The sequence below is a fragment of the Lytechinus variegatus genome, chromosome 5 (genome assembly GCF_018143015.1).
Source record: "Lytechinus variegatus isolate NC3 chromosome 5, Lvar_3.0, whole genome shotgun sequence".
Classification (NCBI taxonomy): Eukaryota; Metazoa; Echinodermata; class Echinoidea; order Temnopleuroida; family Toxopneustidae; genus Lytechinus; species Lytechinus variegatus.
This window is the reverse complement of record NC_054744.1, coordinates 21,383,080-21,395,809: the sequence shown is the minus strand read 5'-3', so window position 1 is coordinate 21,395,809 and position 12,730 is coordinate 21,383,080. Positions and strand designations below refer to the sequence as shown.

Sequence of the window (12,730 nt, the reverse complement as noted above, 5' to 3'; positions counted from 1 at the left end):
TAGATCAGCCCCTCCCCCCCTGAACAATAGGTGTGACGCAAGGATTTGCGCCAGAATACGTCAAAACTATCTATCTCATGCCCACATAACTTCAGGTGAGTCTATCACCATCAATGATCACATGAACTGTCATTCGCACTTCGTCTAGTAATGATTTTGTACTTTGATGTATGAAAATTTGGTTCACAAACAGTATATTCAATTATTATACACTCTAAAAAAAAAGATTTACCCAATATTGGGTAAAATGGGAATATGTATGTTGGTAAAAAGATATGTTTAGCCCAATATGGGGTATAAAAATATCCAATAAACATGCATGTCCCCTTTCTACCCAAAAGTGCACAGTAAAAAAATACACAACGCTGTTTACTATATGAACCTTATAGTAATTGTTTAAACAGTTTAAACAAGTGTTTAAATCTGAAGCAACAAAGTTTAATTTTCAATATCTCATCTTAAAATTAAACATGATTGTTTAAACGGTTAAAGAAATACTGTAAGGTTCGTATAGAAAACAACGTTAAAATCTTAAACAGTGTTTTTACTGTGTGTAGACTATTACACGAAATGGAAGTGGCCTAACTACAATTAGACAAAATGGTAAATGACATCAATGACAATTTATTTAGACCAAAAATGGTTACCAGAGTAACTGGTAGCAGACAAACTAGGATTAGAAAGTGTTGGATTCTTTCACTCGACTTAGCAAGTGGGGTGGGGGAGGAGGGGGGGGGCATGTCATGCCACCTTAATAATTAAAATGATTTCATTTGAAATTCGGCACAATGCTAGCAATACTAAATTCATAATCCTGCATTGGTGCAAGCCCTGCGGTGGGAGTAAATCCCAAATTGGCTTCAAGTCGCAGCCGATGATGACATCATTACGATTCGGAATTGAATTTGGCTTTATTCCTACATGGAGCGTAAGAATAGACTGGAATTTCGTTTTCAGTACTCATACCGCCATTCGAAACTTTGATCGTTCAGATTTGGGAGTATGAATATGCATATCAAATACTGTTACAATATCTTTTAATAATCTTTTACAACGGTTCGTAGTGTGTGCCGGTTTATGGATGTACGCATCCCCTGATGCCCAACCCTTCCAGCCTTTTTAAAGTTGAATTGTGAGGTGAAGGGGGGGGGGACATTTAAACCTCGGATGAGGGAATGATATATACGATACAAAAGGGAGAGGTGGCATTTGAAAAACTTCAGGAAATCATAATGGACTGACTAATGAGTTCATTATGATGTATTGATGTTGCCTCACATCATGTCCATACATGGCGCCACACTTCTGTTCGTTAGCATTCGAAAGAAAGAAAGCCTCTCCGTTGTTATGTCAAAATAAAGTAAATATTGTTTCTTGATGTTTGGGGCAACTTGAATGATATTATTGTAGTCATTTTTCTCATCTGTAATGTTTTTTACTGTATCATTAAAAGGCACCACGATTTAACTCGTTGTAGACATTTTCAGATCGCGTCAGACAGTCATGGTTATATTCATACACGTTTTCTTGTTGGCCTTTTGTTGCTACGTCAGTCTTCTTATGTTCCCTATTATTAAAGTAACATCATGAACACATCCTATGAAACAAACACGTATCTATATAAGTACCGAAGCACTGTATAATTGCCGGATGAATATTTATACTATATGAGTTTTCACCTACAAACATAATTTTATTTGAAATCCAAGTCTTCAATTCAGTTAATATGGATTTTGTTTTCTTTTGCCAAAGTTATTCGTTCATGAACGAGGCACAATTAAAAAAAATGTTATTCTCATTGTCTTCTAATTGCTAATTAACCCGTGATGTTGACCATGATCTAAGTCGATAATATAATAAAATCACATGATCTTAGGTTAGTTATTAATAAGTAAAAAACTTTTAATTATTCCTATACTCTCCTTTAGGTCAATCGACAATTTGCAGCGATAGTGAATTCATGGAACGCCACGAGATAAATGGATGGTATAACAATAGAGCAGATCCAAAGATTGGATCATATGGTAAGTTATTTTAAGTCATGTTTGTCCTTTTATAGTTACTTGGGCCCGTTGCAGAAAGAGTTGCAATCAATCGCAACTCCAAAAATCATGCGCAACTTGATTTTCAACCAATCAACAGCGCGCATTTTTGACTTGCGATTGATTTTTTGACTTGCGTTTAAACGCAACTCTTTCTGCAAAGGAACCCCTTGTTACAAGGGAGTAGGCTAGGGATGCACTAGGTACACGTGTACCCTCCTGTGAGGTAGAGGAGTTCCGACACTAGCAAGTAAAACGAAATTTGTACCCCTTCTTCTGCTTTCAACAGCTGATTTTAAAAACTTGAGTTCTACCTCCCAAAGAATGTGCACGTCCCCCATAAATTTTAGTTTCATCTGTGGAGGATGTGCTCCTCCCCAATCCCATGCTCAAACAAGTCTACGCCCTTGTGTTAACGTTGTTCTAAATCGTTATCACATTTTTTTTATAGTTTTATATTGATTGATGTTATGATTAGTATAAGTTGTATTATCATCTTTATAACTATCAGTACCACTACTGCTACTACTACTATACTACTACTACTACTACTACTACCTCTCATGCTCTGTTGCATTTCATTGACAAAATTTCTTCTGCAAGAGATAATGGGCTCCATACTGTCGGTATATTCTTGGACTACTCCAAAGCCTTTGACACGATTGACCATGACATTCTTTTGTATAAACTATCTTTCTATGGATTCCGGGGTAAGGTTTTGGAGTGGTTCAAGAGCTACCTCTCTGATAGAAAACAGTTTGTTTTTTTAAATGGTGTTAAGTCACCTATGCAGTCAATTACATGTGGAGTACCACAAGGTTCACTCCTTGGACCTATATTGTTTCTCATATATATTAATGATTTCCCTCAGTCATCAAAAATCCTTTCATTTATCCTGTTTGCAGATGACTCAAGCATATTTTTTTTCTGAAAAGAACCCCTGCAATTTATTGCAAACTATCAATTCAGAATTGATTTCTGTTAACGAATGGATCATTGCTAACAGGCTTTCCTTAAATCTTGTTAAAACAAACTACATGTTATTCAGCAATACCCTATCAAAATTGCCAGATAATATTAAAATTAATGATGTTCAGATTACTGAAGTATTGAGTACAAAATTCCTTGGGGTACACATTGATAGTAAGCTGAATTGGAAAGTTCACATATCTCATTTATGTAAACTACTCTCCAGAAATTCAGGAGTCATTAATTCATTGAAGAGTATATTCCCAAAACATATTTTATGCATGTTGTACTCAACTCTCATTTTGCTTTACTTGAATTATTGCATCCTTGCCTGGGGTAACGCTGCTAAAGTTCATTTGGATGGGTTATTAAAAGTGCAGAAAAGGGTAATTAGACTAGTAAGTGGAGTTAGTTCACGATATCACACTAATATTTTGTTTCATGAAAACAAGTTCCTTAATTTACATGACATTTGATCTCAACCTCGGTTGCATTATGTATCAATTAAATAAAAGAGAACTTCCTCTTGCCCTTTATTCATTATGTGTTAGAAATGACCAAATCCATTCTTACTATACAAGACAAGTTTCTTTTCTCCACTTGCCATTGGTCAAAACTAGTTTTCGGCTAAATACATTTGTTTATACTGGGCCAAAATTATGGAACTCCCTTCCTTCTTCTTTGAAGCAATCAGTTAGCCTCAGTGTTTTTAGAAACAAGTTAAAGACCGATTTGCTGAAGAAATACTTAGATCAGTAAACGAATGCCTGCTTGTTATATCTCGTCTAACTTTATAAATTGTATTCTTTCCACAATTATCTATGCAAAATAGAGCTCTGCCTATTTTCTTTTTTTTTCTTCTTTTCTTTCTTCTTTTTGAATTTTAGATTCTTATAGTTTAGGTCTGATAGGATTTGTTTGCATTCTGCATTTCACTTTTTGTTACTTTTTAGTGTATCTTTTGTAAATATATATATCTGTACCTTGGTTACTACAATTTTTTGTTTGCTTGTTCTATGATGTTTTAAATGATTGCTAATGTAAGTTTTTTAATATTCTGGTGGCCTATGGTCTACAAGCTAAGCTTTTTAGTAGGTCACCACGTTTCATTTCCATGTATTCTCATGGGTGTTACTTACATTTATATTTTATAAAAAGTAGTGCATGTATTATGTATATTATCCTGTAATATTTACTTTTTGTTCTTTGCTATTTGCTTGTATCACATTGATTTACTGTTGTTGCTGTTTGTTATCGGATTTGAAACGAAATAAAGATTCATTCATTCATTCTACTACTACTGCTGCTGCTGCTGCTACTACTACTACTACTATTACTACTACACTATATTTATTATTATTATTGTTGTTGTTGTGAGTATCATTTTTATTATTATTATCATTATCATTGGTATCATTATCATTATCTTTAAAATTATTTCTGTTGAGTGTTTTTATGATTACTATCATTTTGTTAACTACTATATCTACAATATTATCATCTTCACTACTTTTATTATCATAGAGGAGGATATACTCGTTAAGAAATGTATGTGTAATTTGAGATAAATAATTATATTTCAACTTCTTCGTTTTTTGTTTCAGAAACTCGGCTTCTTCGTCGTCTACCAGTCGGATACCCGGATGGATCATACTCACCGGCCGGTCCTAACAGACCAAATCCCCTCACAATCAGTAACTTACTCATGAAAGGGAATTCGGGTATCCGATCTCAGAGTTCCAAAACAGCTCTTCTTGCATTTTTTGGTAAATATTGAGGTTGAACTTCTGCTTCTTTGTTTTTGTTTTCGTTTTTACTTTGCTAATAAGAAAGCATGAAGTTATTTTGAAGATTGATCGCACCCCTGTTCATGAAGATCAACACAGAGAGAGACAGAGACCCACAGAGAGGGGTACCTGGTAGAGGGAGAGAAAGAGGAGGGGTATGGGACGGGTTATCATACAAGCAAAGAGATGGGTGAAGGAAATGAGCAATGAATAGAGTGAGATATAAAGGGAGAGACAATCGACAAATATGTAGATAGATTATAGAAAAAATAAAGTTTTGCTTATTTTTCACAAAACAGTTATGTACAACTCAGTGATATGCAAATGAGAGAGTCGATGACGTGTCTTACTATTTCTTTTTTTAATGTTTTACAATAATTATACAATATTTTAATTTTTACAGATTTGACAATAATGACCAACATGGCAAGCATACCAGAATTTATTATTAAGTGCATCAGAATATGATATATTTTTTTAATAGTTTCTGTGCTGTACAGGTTTGTCATATCATTATTTTTGATTGAGCAAGTAAGATGCAACCAAAATCGGCTTAATTTAGATGCTTCTAATCATTTTGAAATACAAAAAGGAAAGAAAATTTCGTATCATCATCACGTATTGTTGATTATTTATTGCCTGACATTGCAGCACAACATGTGATGCATGAGATCGTGGATGGGTCGACGACCGGATGTCCTGTTGAATGGATGAACATGGACATCCCTGAGGAACTCCGGTCTATGTATGATGGGGCAAAGATAATGCCTTACAGGAGAGGCCTCTATGACCCGGACACTGGACAGTCATCGGCGATACCTCGAGAACAGGTAAAGTCAAGAATATCAATGTACCCAGGAAATCTGTATACGGATTTATTAATTAATTTTACTAACTGGAGCCTCAGACCAGCTTGAATATTAAACGTTTGCAATTCGTTCAGAGCAATTTGTTTACATATTTCACGGTCTAATGCAAATTATGTGGCTCTTTTGGCGAGGAAAACAACAAAGACACTAACGTGATAAGCTAAAAAAATTTGAGGGGGGGGGGGGCTGAAGTTTTAGATAAAGTATTTAGAGCGGGCAAAGTTAGTGAGTATGAGAAATCAAAATGGAATAAATTCTGAGCTAAACAAAAGGGGGATAAGAATATATGAGGAGGCCACAGATCTCCATATTAACCTGCAGAAAATTATTATGTAACAAATCAGATTGTACAAATAGGCATGTGGGAGTTGGTCTATTATTGTTTTTTCTTAGGTCATAATGTCATAATTATCATCATTACAATTGTTTCGTGGTTTACAGATGAATATTTTAACCCCGTGGATTGACGGGACTGGTATATACGGTCCAAACAGAGTTTGGGAATCCGAAATGAGAGCATACGAGAACGGAAGGCTGAAGGGAGAGTTGAGAAAGCAAGAAGGAAAAGAAGATGAAGAATTCCCGGCTCGAAACTATGCCGGATTTCCTCTAACAAACCACGCCCCTGCCAAGGATCACAAAGTTTACGACGCAGAAAGGCTTTTCCGTAAGTTTTCTCGATACCTGAATTTCTTTTAGAAATAATGATAACAATGTTTAATTAATCATTTCAACATTTGTTTTGAAGGAAAGTTTAACACCACCATGTAACGTGATTATTACATTTCCTCTTTTAATGTCTAGAACTATCTATTATCATTCGCTAATGCACCAAGCGAATGTAGAAGGTTACACTTCTTAAAGTGTATTGTGTCACTCTTCTCTAAAAGGTGACAAAACACAATTCTTAATAGTCATTACTGTGGTAGTAAAACAACTTAAAGTGAATTGACAATGCATGCATATTGAAATTGAACATGGATATTAATATTGTAAAGCAATATGTGATATTCTCTTCAATGAACTATATACAGCTCCTTCTGTTGGTTCAAATGATAACCTTTGCCCTAAACTGTATATGGTTTTGATTTCTGTGTTTGCATCAGTTTACCGATACCCGTACATGAAATGAGGTATTCTACATTTAACATGAAAGTTACGTGATGTATTGTAGATTATGGTGATCAACTACGATGTATATTTGTAACATATTGATTTCTTACAGTTGTTGGTAATCCCCATAGCAACGAGAACCCAGCACTCTTGTCAATCAGCGTCTTATTCTGGCGCTGGCATAATGTATGGGCTGACCGAGTCGTGGACGAGTGCACAAATCACACGAGGGATGACGTCATATACGACATTGCTAAGAAATGGGTAACAGCCACGTACCAGGTAAAGTATTTATACCATAATTGCACGTTTGATTCCTTATGTCCTTTTTAAGAGAAATTTAATAAGTTTTCGCGGCTATGCATTTCAAAGTGAAAGATCGTAAATTTAACGTGAGCTTACGAGAAAAAGATAAAAATATCCCGAACTTTGATTTTAGAGTAATCGCTGTCTTTCAAATTCCAGTTCAAATTAAATTATTCACATCCATTAAAAAGGCACAATAATGCATGTAATAATTATATAAAGAATGGAAAAAATCAATCAATACATCAAAAATGATAGATGTTTTAAAGTATGAGAGAACTTACACAATTTAGTGACAACTTTTTATACAGAAGAAAAGACATTTGACTATTATTTTTCTATCCCATTCATTCCAGAAAATCGTGTTTTATGATTTTCTACCTGCCTTTTTGGGCATGGATCCAAGTGAGATGGACGAATATAATTACAAAGGTAATTGAGACTACTATCATTCTTATGTCGGTAATGTATCTCATTTCTTAATCTTTGATTCTCGATGATCAGCAAGTATCCTGAATTCGTTGTCAAAATTGTACTTCCATTTTTAATTTGGTTGTAGATAAAAAAGAAAGATAAAAAGTGCGTCTTTTTCACTCAAAGTAGAAACGAACAACACATCCATCAAATCATGACCCAATTTTTTTTATAAGACGGACATGTCTCTGTGCAAGACTTGGTATTTTGACAAAAATACACATTTCATTTGCCCTAAAGAGCTTTAAGTTTTAGAGATTAAACGCACTCCTGTATATTTGCATTTGACGTTTTTAAGGATGACGATATTGGTGTAACTTAAAATTACTTTGTACATGAAAGCAAAATATGGGCTTATAGAATGAACCCTTTAACAAGGTATTCATGTTCATAGACGGTCCTCTATTGAAACTGGTTAACCTCTTTTCAATGCAAGTGACGTTATTGATTCATCAAATATTGTTGTGCATACGTGCTATCTCCAGGTTCCAGTCAGCTTCGAGCAAGCCAGTCTGCATGAAGTGTGGATTGCCTTTTTTTTTTACTTTTTTTTTTTTACTTCACCTTACCGAGTAATTATTGTCTGTATGATCTTTTGTTTAGGTTACAAACCGTATCTGAACCCTGGTGTCTCGAACGAGTTTGAGGCCACAGCCATGAGGTATCTCCAAACTCTGATACCGCCTGGGATCGCACTCAGGTATGAACATCATATCCTCTATATTGCTCCTATTCACCCAACCCCACCCACTTACCGAGCAATCTACCTGCACTCTGTCGTCTGTAGCTCAATTCCTCGCCTCCTTTAATTGTTTCATTCCTTCAGTTGAAAGACGAATGGGTATGGTCCCATTGATAGAGGTGACATCACCTATTACCTGTATTCAGTCCATTTTATCCTCCCAATGCCAGGTGCAACACCTCGTTATATTACCTCTCCTCCTCACCTCCCCCCATTTTCCCAATCGCCCCATTTCTTCTGTGGAAAATGCATAATGGACCAACGCCCTGTTTTATTACCCCTCCCCAATCCGTTCCATCCTCCCAATCTTCCAATTATAACGGGGACAACTCCCTTCAATATTACCCCTCACCTGTATCACGTCCACCCTTCCAATCGTCCCATCGCGTCAATTGCAAAATGAAGAATATGGCCTAACTATAAGGGGGCCACGCCCTGTTTTATTACCCCTCTTCCTCAATCCTTTCAATCAATCGTCCAATCACTTCCGTGGGGAGACGAAAAGTATGGTCTGAGGAAATATAAGGGGCAATGTCCTCTCTAATTTTCCCTCTTCGTTCCTTGTTTTCTTTACTTCATTCAGTTTCAAGACAGAAAGCAATTAAAAGGGGTCGGACAATGTATCCTCTCTTGTTGCTTGTTGCCCCTCTTTCACCTTGTCTTACCTTTTATCTACCATTCAAACTCAGACAGATGAAAAAGACTTTGTTTTCAAAATCTCTACTAGAAATGATCTTACTTTGGAAATTTGGTCTTAATCCCGCTTTAATCACTGTAAATCTAAATGAATGTTTGGAGTTTTGATCTTATTTCTGTATACTACAGGAAGAACAATAATGGTTCGTGTGAAGTTGAGGTGACGGAGGATGGCTACCCTGGGCTTCGATTATGCAATACATTCTGGGATGGAAACGTAAGTTTGAATTCGGTTGATAATGTCGTCGTGTTTAGAAAAGTTGTTCGTCAAGTTACTCTGGAATAAAATAAGAATGTGAGCACAAAGTTAGCCTTTTACATGTGACTAGGGGTGTTTATTCATACGATTTTTACTGACATCTCTCTATAATATAGCGCCATTGTAATACATGTGATATGGAAATGAGCTTGGTATATAATGCATGCGTAGTTTTCGTCCACTTATTGCATTATTCAAAGAATTTGTCGCCGCTTGATGTTCTTTATTATTTCAGACAACTCTCTAAATTCTTAAGATTGAAATAGATTGCGATCGGGGACCAGTCCAAAGTTGGATCGAGTTTTCGATCTACATGAAATAGATTTAGAATTCATTCTTATTCGATTGTAACTTCCGATCCAATTTTGGATATGTCTCTGCCAACAGTCTATGAGATTGACTTTAAATCTACGGAATTTAGATAGAAAACACATTTAACTTTCATCTTTATCTGCAGTCTTTTCTTCTGAAGTACGGATTGGACGACATCATTCTCGGACTCGCATCCCAGTGGGCCGAAGAAGATGATAATATCGTGGTTGAAGATCTTCAAGGTAACGTATTTTAATGTGCCACAACCAGGAGACCGAAAGCACCAATTCCTTTGAAAATGCAGTCAAATCTTAGTTGAGAGCTGAAAGGTTTTTGTCGACAGTTGTTGGACCAGGGCAGCTTCGGAATCTCTTGATTCTGGACAACGACATATTAGCAATTGTTTGTCTGGTGCAAATCTTCGGATGATCTGCTGTCCCAATAAATGGAAAAAGTCTGGATGTCTCAGTATGAAAGAGAAGCTGTGCAAATTGAGGCCTTCTGTACTTGTACAGGGCGCAATGGACCAACCCTTTATATAAAAAGAATAAATCTGAAGTTTAATTTCAGTCCGGCACACTCCATAATTGAATTAATAAAAATTTAAAGAAATCTAATATCAACAGTAAATTCCACAAAAAAATATTAATTGTACAGGTAATATAATGTTGTAGCTTGATCTCAGGAGAACAAAATAATAGTAGACATAACAAATCATATTTCGTGCATATTTTTCTTTATCTGCTTCTGTCTCAGGCTATTTCTACGGGCCAATTTACGGTTTCACTCGTAGTGATCAAGTGGCCAACACAATACAACATGGGCGGGACCATGGACTACCGGATTACAACACGGCAAGACGGGCACTGGGACTACAGCCCCTAAATATTACACAACTTAGGGATAGGTGTGAAAGCCAAAACTGTAAAATTTCTGATGAGGTAAGACCATTTCTCTTAATCATGGCCGTACGCAGAAATTGTATCAAAGGAGGGAGGGAAACAACCGAGCTTGTCTGGGGGCACTTTTGTATTATCTAGAGTGAAATTGAAGGATTTCGCGCACACGCGCTCTTGGTAAACTTTTATGAAAATTTTCAGTAAAAAACCGCTACTTTATAAAATTTATGGGGGCAGCTACCCCCTGGGCCCTATGCTGCATAATGAAGCCTTGATCTTACACAGAAGAGAGATAGTATTTAATTGATCGGAAATATATTTTTTTCTAAGATGAAATTAATCTGGTGGTTCAATCAGAGAATGCTCTTTTGCAGCTCCGATTGCAGCAGGAGGTTCAGGAGCATGAGTGAAAATAAATATACCTCAAAGTGGCTATACGTAGTATACGTATGTACAAACCAAAAATTCTGTATCACTAAGCGAAATAAAATACCAAACCTTTCAAACGAGTTGTGGGCTTGTCAAAATATAGGTGCTTCATAATTAGCGGGGTAATAGATTCATTATGTTTTGCTAATGTTAATTTATGGTGGATCTTTTCTTTTAGACAAATCAAATTTTGAAAAGGATACTGAAATTAGATGCTTGCCTCATCCTCGTTTCTATGGTTACTAATCCAGGAAAATCGTCTTCAAATTAATTTAAAGGTATTCGATAACTTGACGGTCTTGTACGATGGACGTGATGATGATATCGATATGTTTATCGGTGGAATGCTGGAAACCACTAGCGGCGGTCCAGGAGAACTCTTCAAGCATCTGATCCTAGATCAATTCCTTCGAATCCGGGATGCGGATAGATTCTGGTTTGAAAATAAAGACAATGGGTGAGTCCACACCTCTTTAACTTAATCGTTTTGACAATGACTTATGTGCTACATTTTGCCGGATGTTTCTTCAAATCTTACATCTCATGCGTGCAGGCGCGGACCCATGGCGCGCGGGTTCGCCCCCCACCCCATGGACCCAAACTTGTTCACAGAAAACACAATTTTGTTTTTGTCTACCCCTCTTGTGACTCTTATTCGAAGTGGGATGAAAATATGCCTTCTTTGTGATGACCAATGATCAATTTGGAGTTATTGCACCCCTTAACCATAGAGCTATCACTTCCCATGCATGCACGATAAACAAAAGTTGAAAGAATCTTTGGAGAAAAAATATAATTCACTTTAAAGTACAATGAACCAATGATCGTTATTTGTCGTTATTATGCACGTGAAAAGGGAAAATCAAACATTAAAGTGATGATACATCATTTGAAAGTTATCAAGATAGGTAAGGCTATTTTCTAATTGCCCACTGACATTATTCCTTGGAGACCCCCCCCCCCCGAATAAAATCACAATTGAAATTTGACTTTTTTACATTTTTACTTCTCAGAAATAAATCTATATTGACTGCCAAACAGGCATGGTGGCTTATGACAAACTCTTATATCAAAATGTGTGTTTTTTTTTATTATACATCATACAAATCAGCATTGATTTTTCTAATATATAATTCGATGTTTTTCTTCATTTTGTCTGTTTTTAGATTATTTACTGAGGATGAGATTGAATATATTCGATCTGTTACCCTATGGGATGTTATCATCAATACAACAGATATACCGGATACAATGTTACAGAAAGATCCTTTCAAATTCACTGCATGTAAGATTCCTCTTTTTTTCATTTCTTTATTGATACACCAGAGGGAATGATCAGTGAACCTCAACGGGTTCCAATTATATCAAGTATGAAATTAACCACGATTCGATTATTTTCATGTGCATTTTTTTTATTTAACAATCGAATACCAATTCGAATCTTAACGATTTGAACGACCAAAATAATTTTTGAAACTCACTATTGTAATGAAAAATGAAAGAGAAGGAAGAGATAAGTTAGAGAAGTTAAGAGATACAAGGTGGAGTAGAAGGGAGGCATATTATTATCATTATTTATGGCTGTGAAATTGTTCTTATCATTATTCATGTTCTGTGAAATTATTATTATTACTTTTATTATTATCATCATTATCATCATCAGCATCATCATCATCATTATTGTTATTATTATTTTTAAAAGAAGAAGTAGTAGCAGCAGCAGCAGCAGTAGTAGTAGTAGTAGTAGTAGTAGTAGTAGTAGTAGTAGTAGTAGTAGTAGTAGTAGTAGTAGTAGTAGTAGTAGTAGTAGTAGTAGTAGTAGTAGTAGCAGCA

At 35.8% G+C, this 12,730-nt stretch overlaps 1 protein-coding gene across 1 annotated transcript in view; it reads left to right on the top strand.

Annotated features, from left to right (window-relative positions):
- Nucleotides 1-12,730, top strand: part of LOC121415713 (dual oxidase 2-like) — a 51,832-nt gene that overhangs the window by 16,144 nt on the left and 22,958 nt on the right. Inside the window, exons 3-14 of the mRNA XM_041609029.1 lie at nucleotides 1,929-2,024; nucleotides 4,616-4,777; nucleotides 5,450-5,628; nucleotides 6,109-6,334; nucleotides 6,893-7,062; nucleotides 7,443-7,518; nucleotides 8,164-8,260; nucleotides 9,128-9,215; nucleotides 9,715-9,811; nucleotides 10,326-10,510; nucleotides 11,176-11,354; nucleotides 12,064-12,182. Of these exons, the coding sequence (XP_041464963.1) occupies nucleotides 1,929-2,024; nucleotides 4,616-4,777; nucleotides 5,450-5,628; nucleotides 6,109-6,334; nucleotides 6,893-7,062; nucleotides 7,443-7,518; nucleotides 8,164-8,260; nucleotides 9,128-9,215; nucleotides 9,715-9,811; nucleotides 10,326-10,510; nucleotides 11,176-11,354; nucleotides 12,064-12,182 (1,674 nt within the window). The remainder of the gene's footprint in view (nucleotides 1-1,928; nucleotides 2,025-4,615; nucleotides 4,778-5,449; nucleotides 5,629-6,108; nucleotides 6,335-6,892; nucleotides 7,063-7,442; nucleotides 7,519-8,163; nucleotides 8,261-9,127; nucleotides 9,216-9,714; nucleotides 9,812-10,325; nucleotides 10,511-11,175; nucleotides 11,355-12,063; nucleotides 12,183-12,730) is intronic.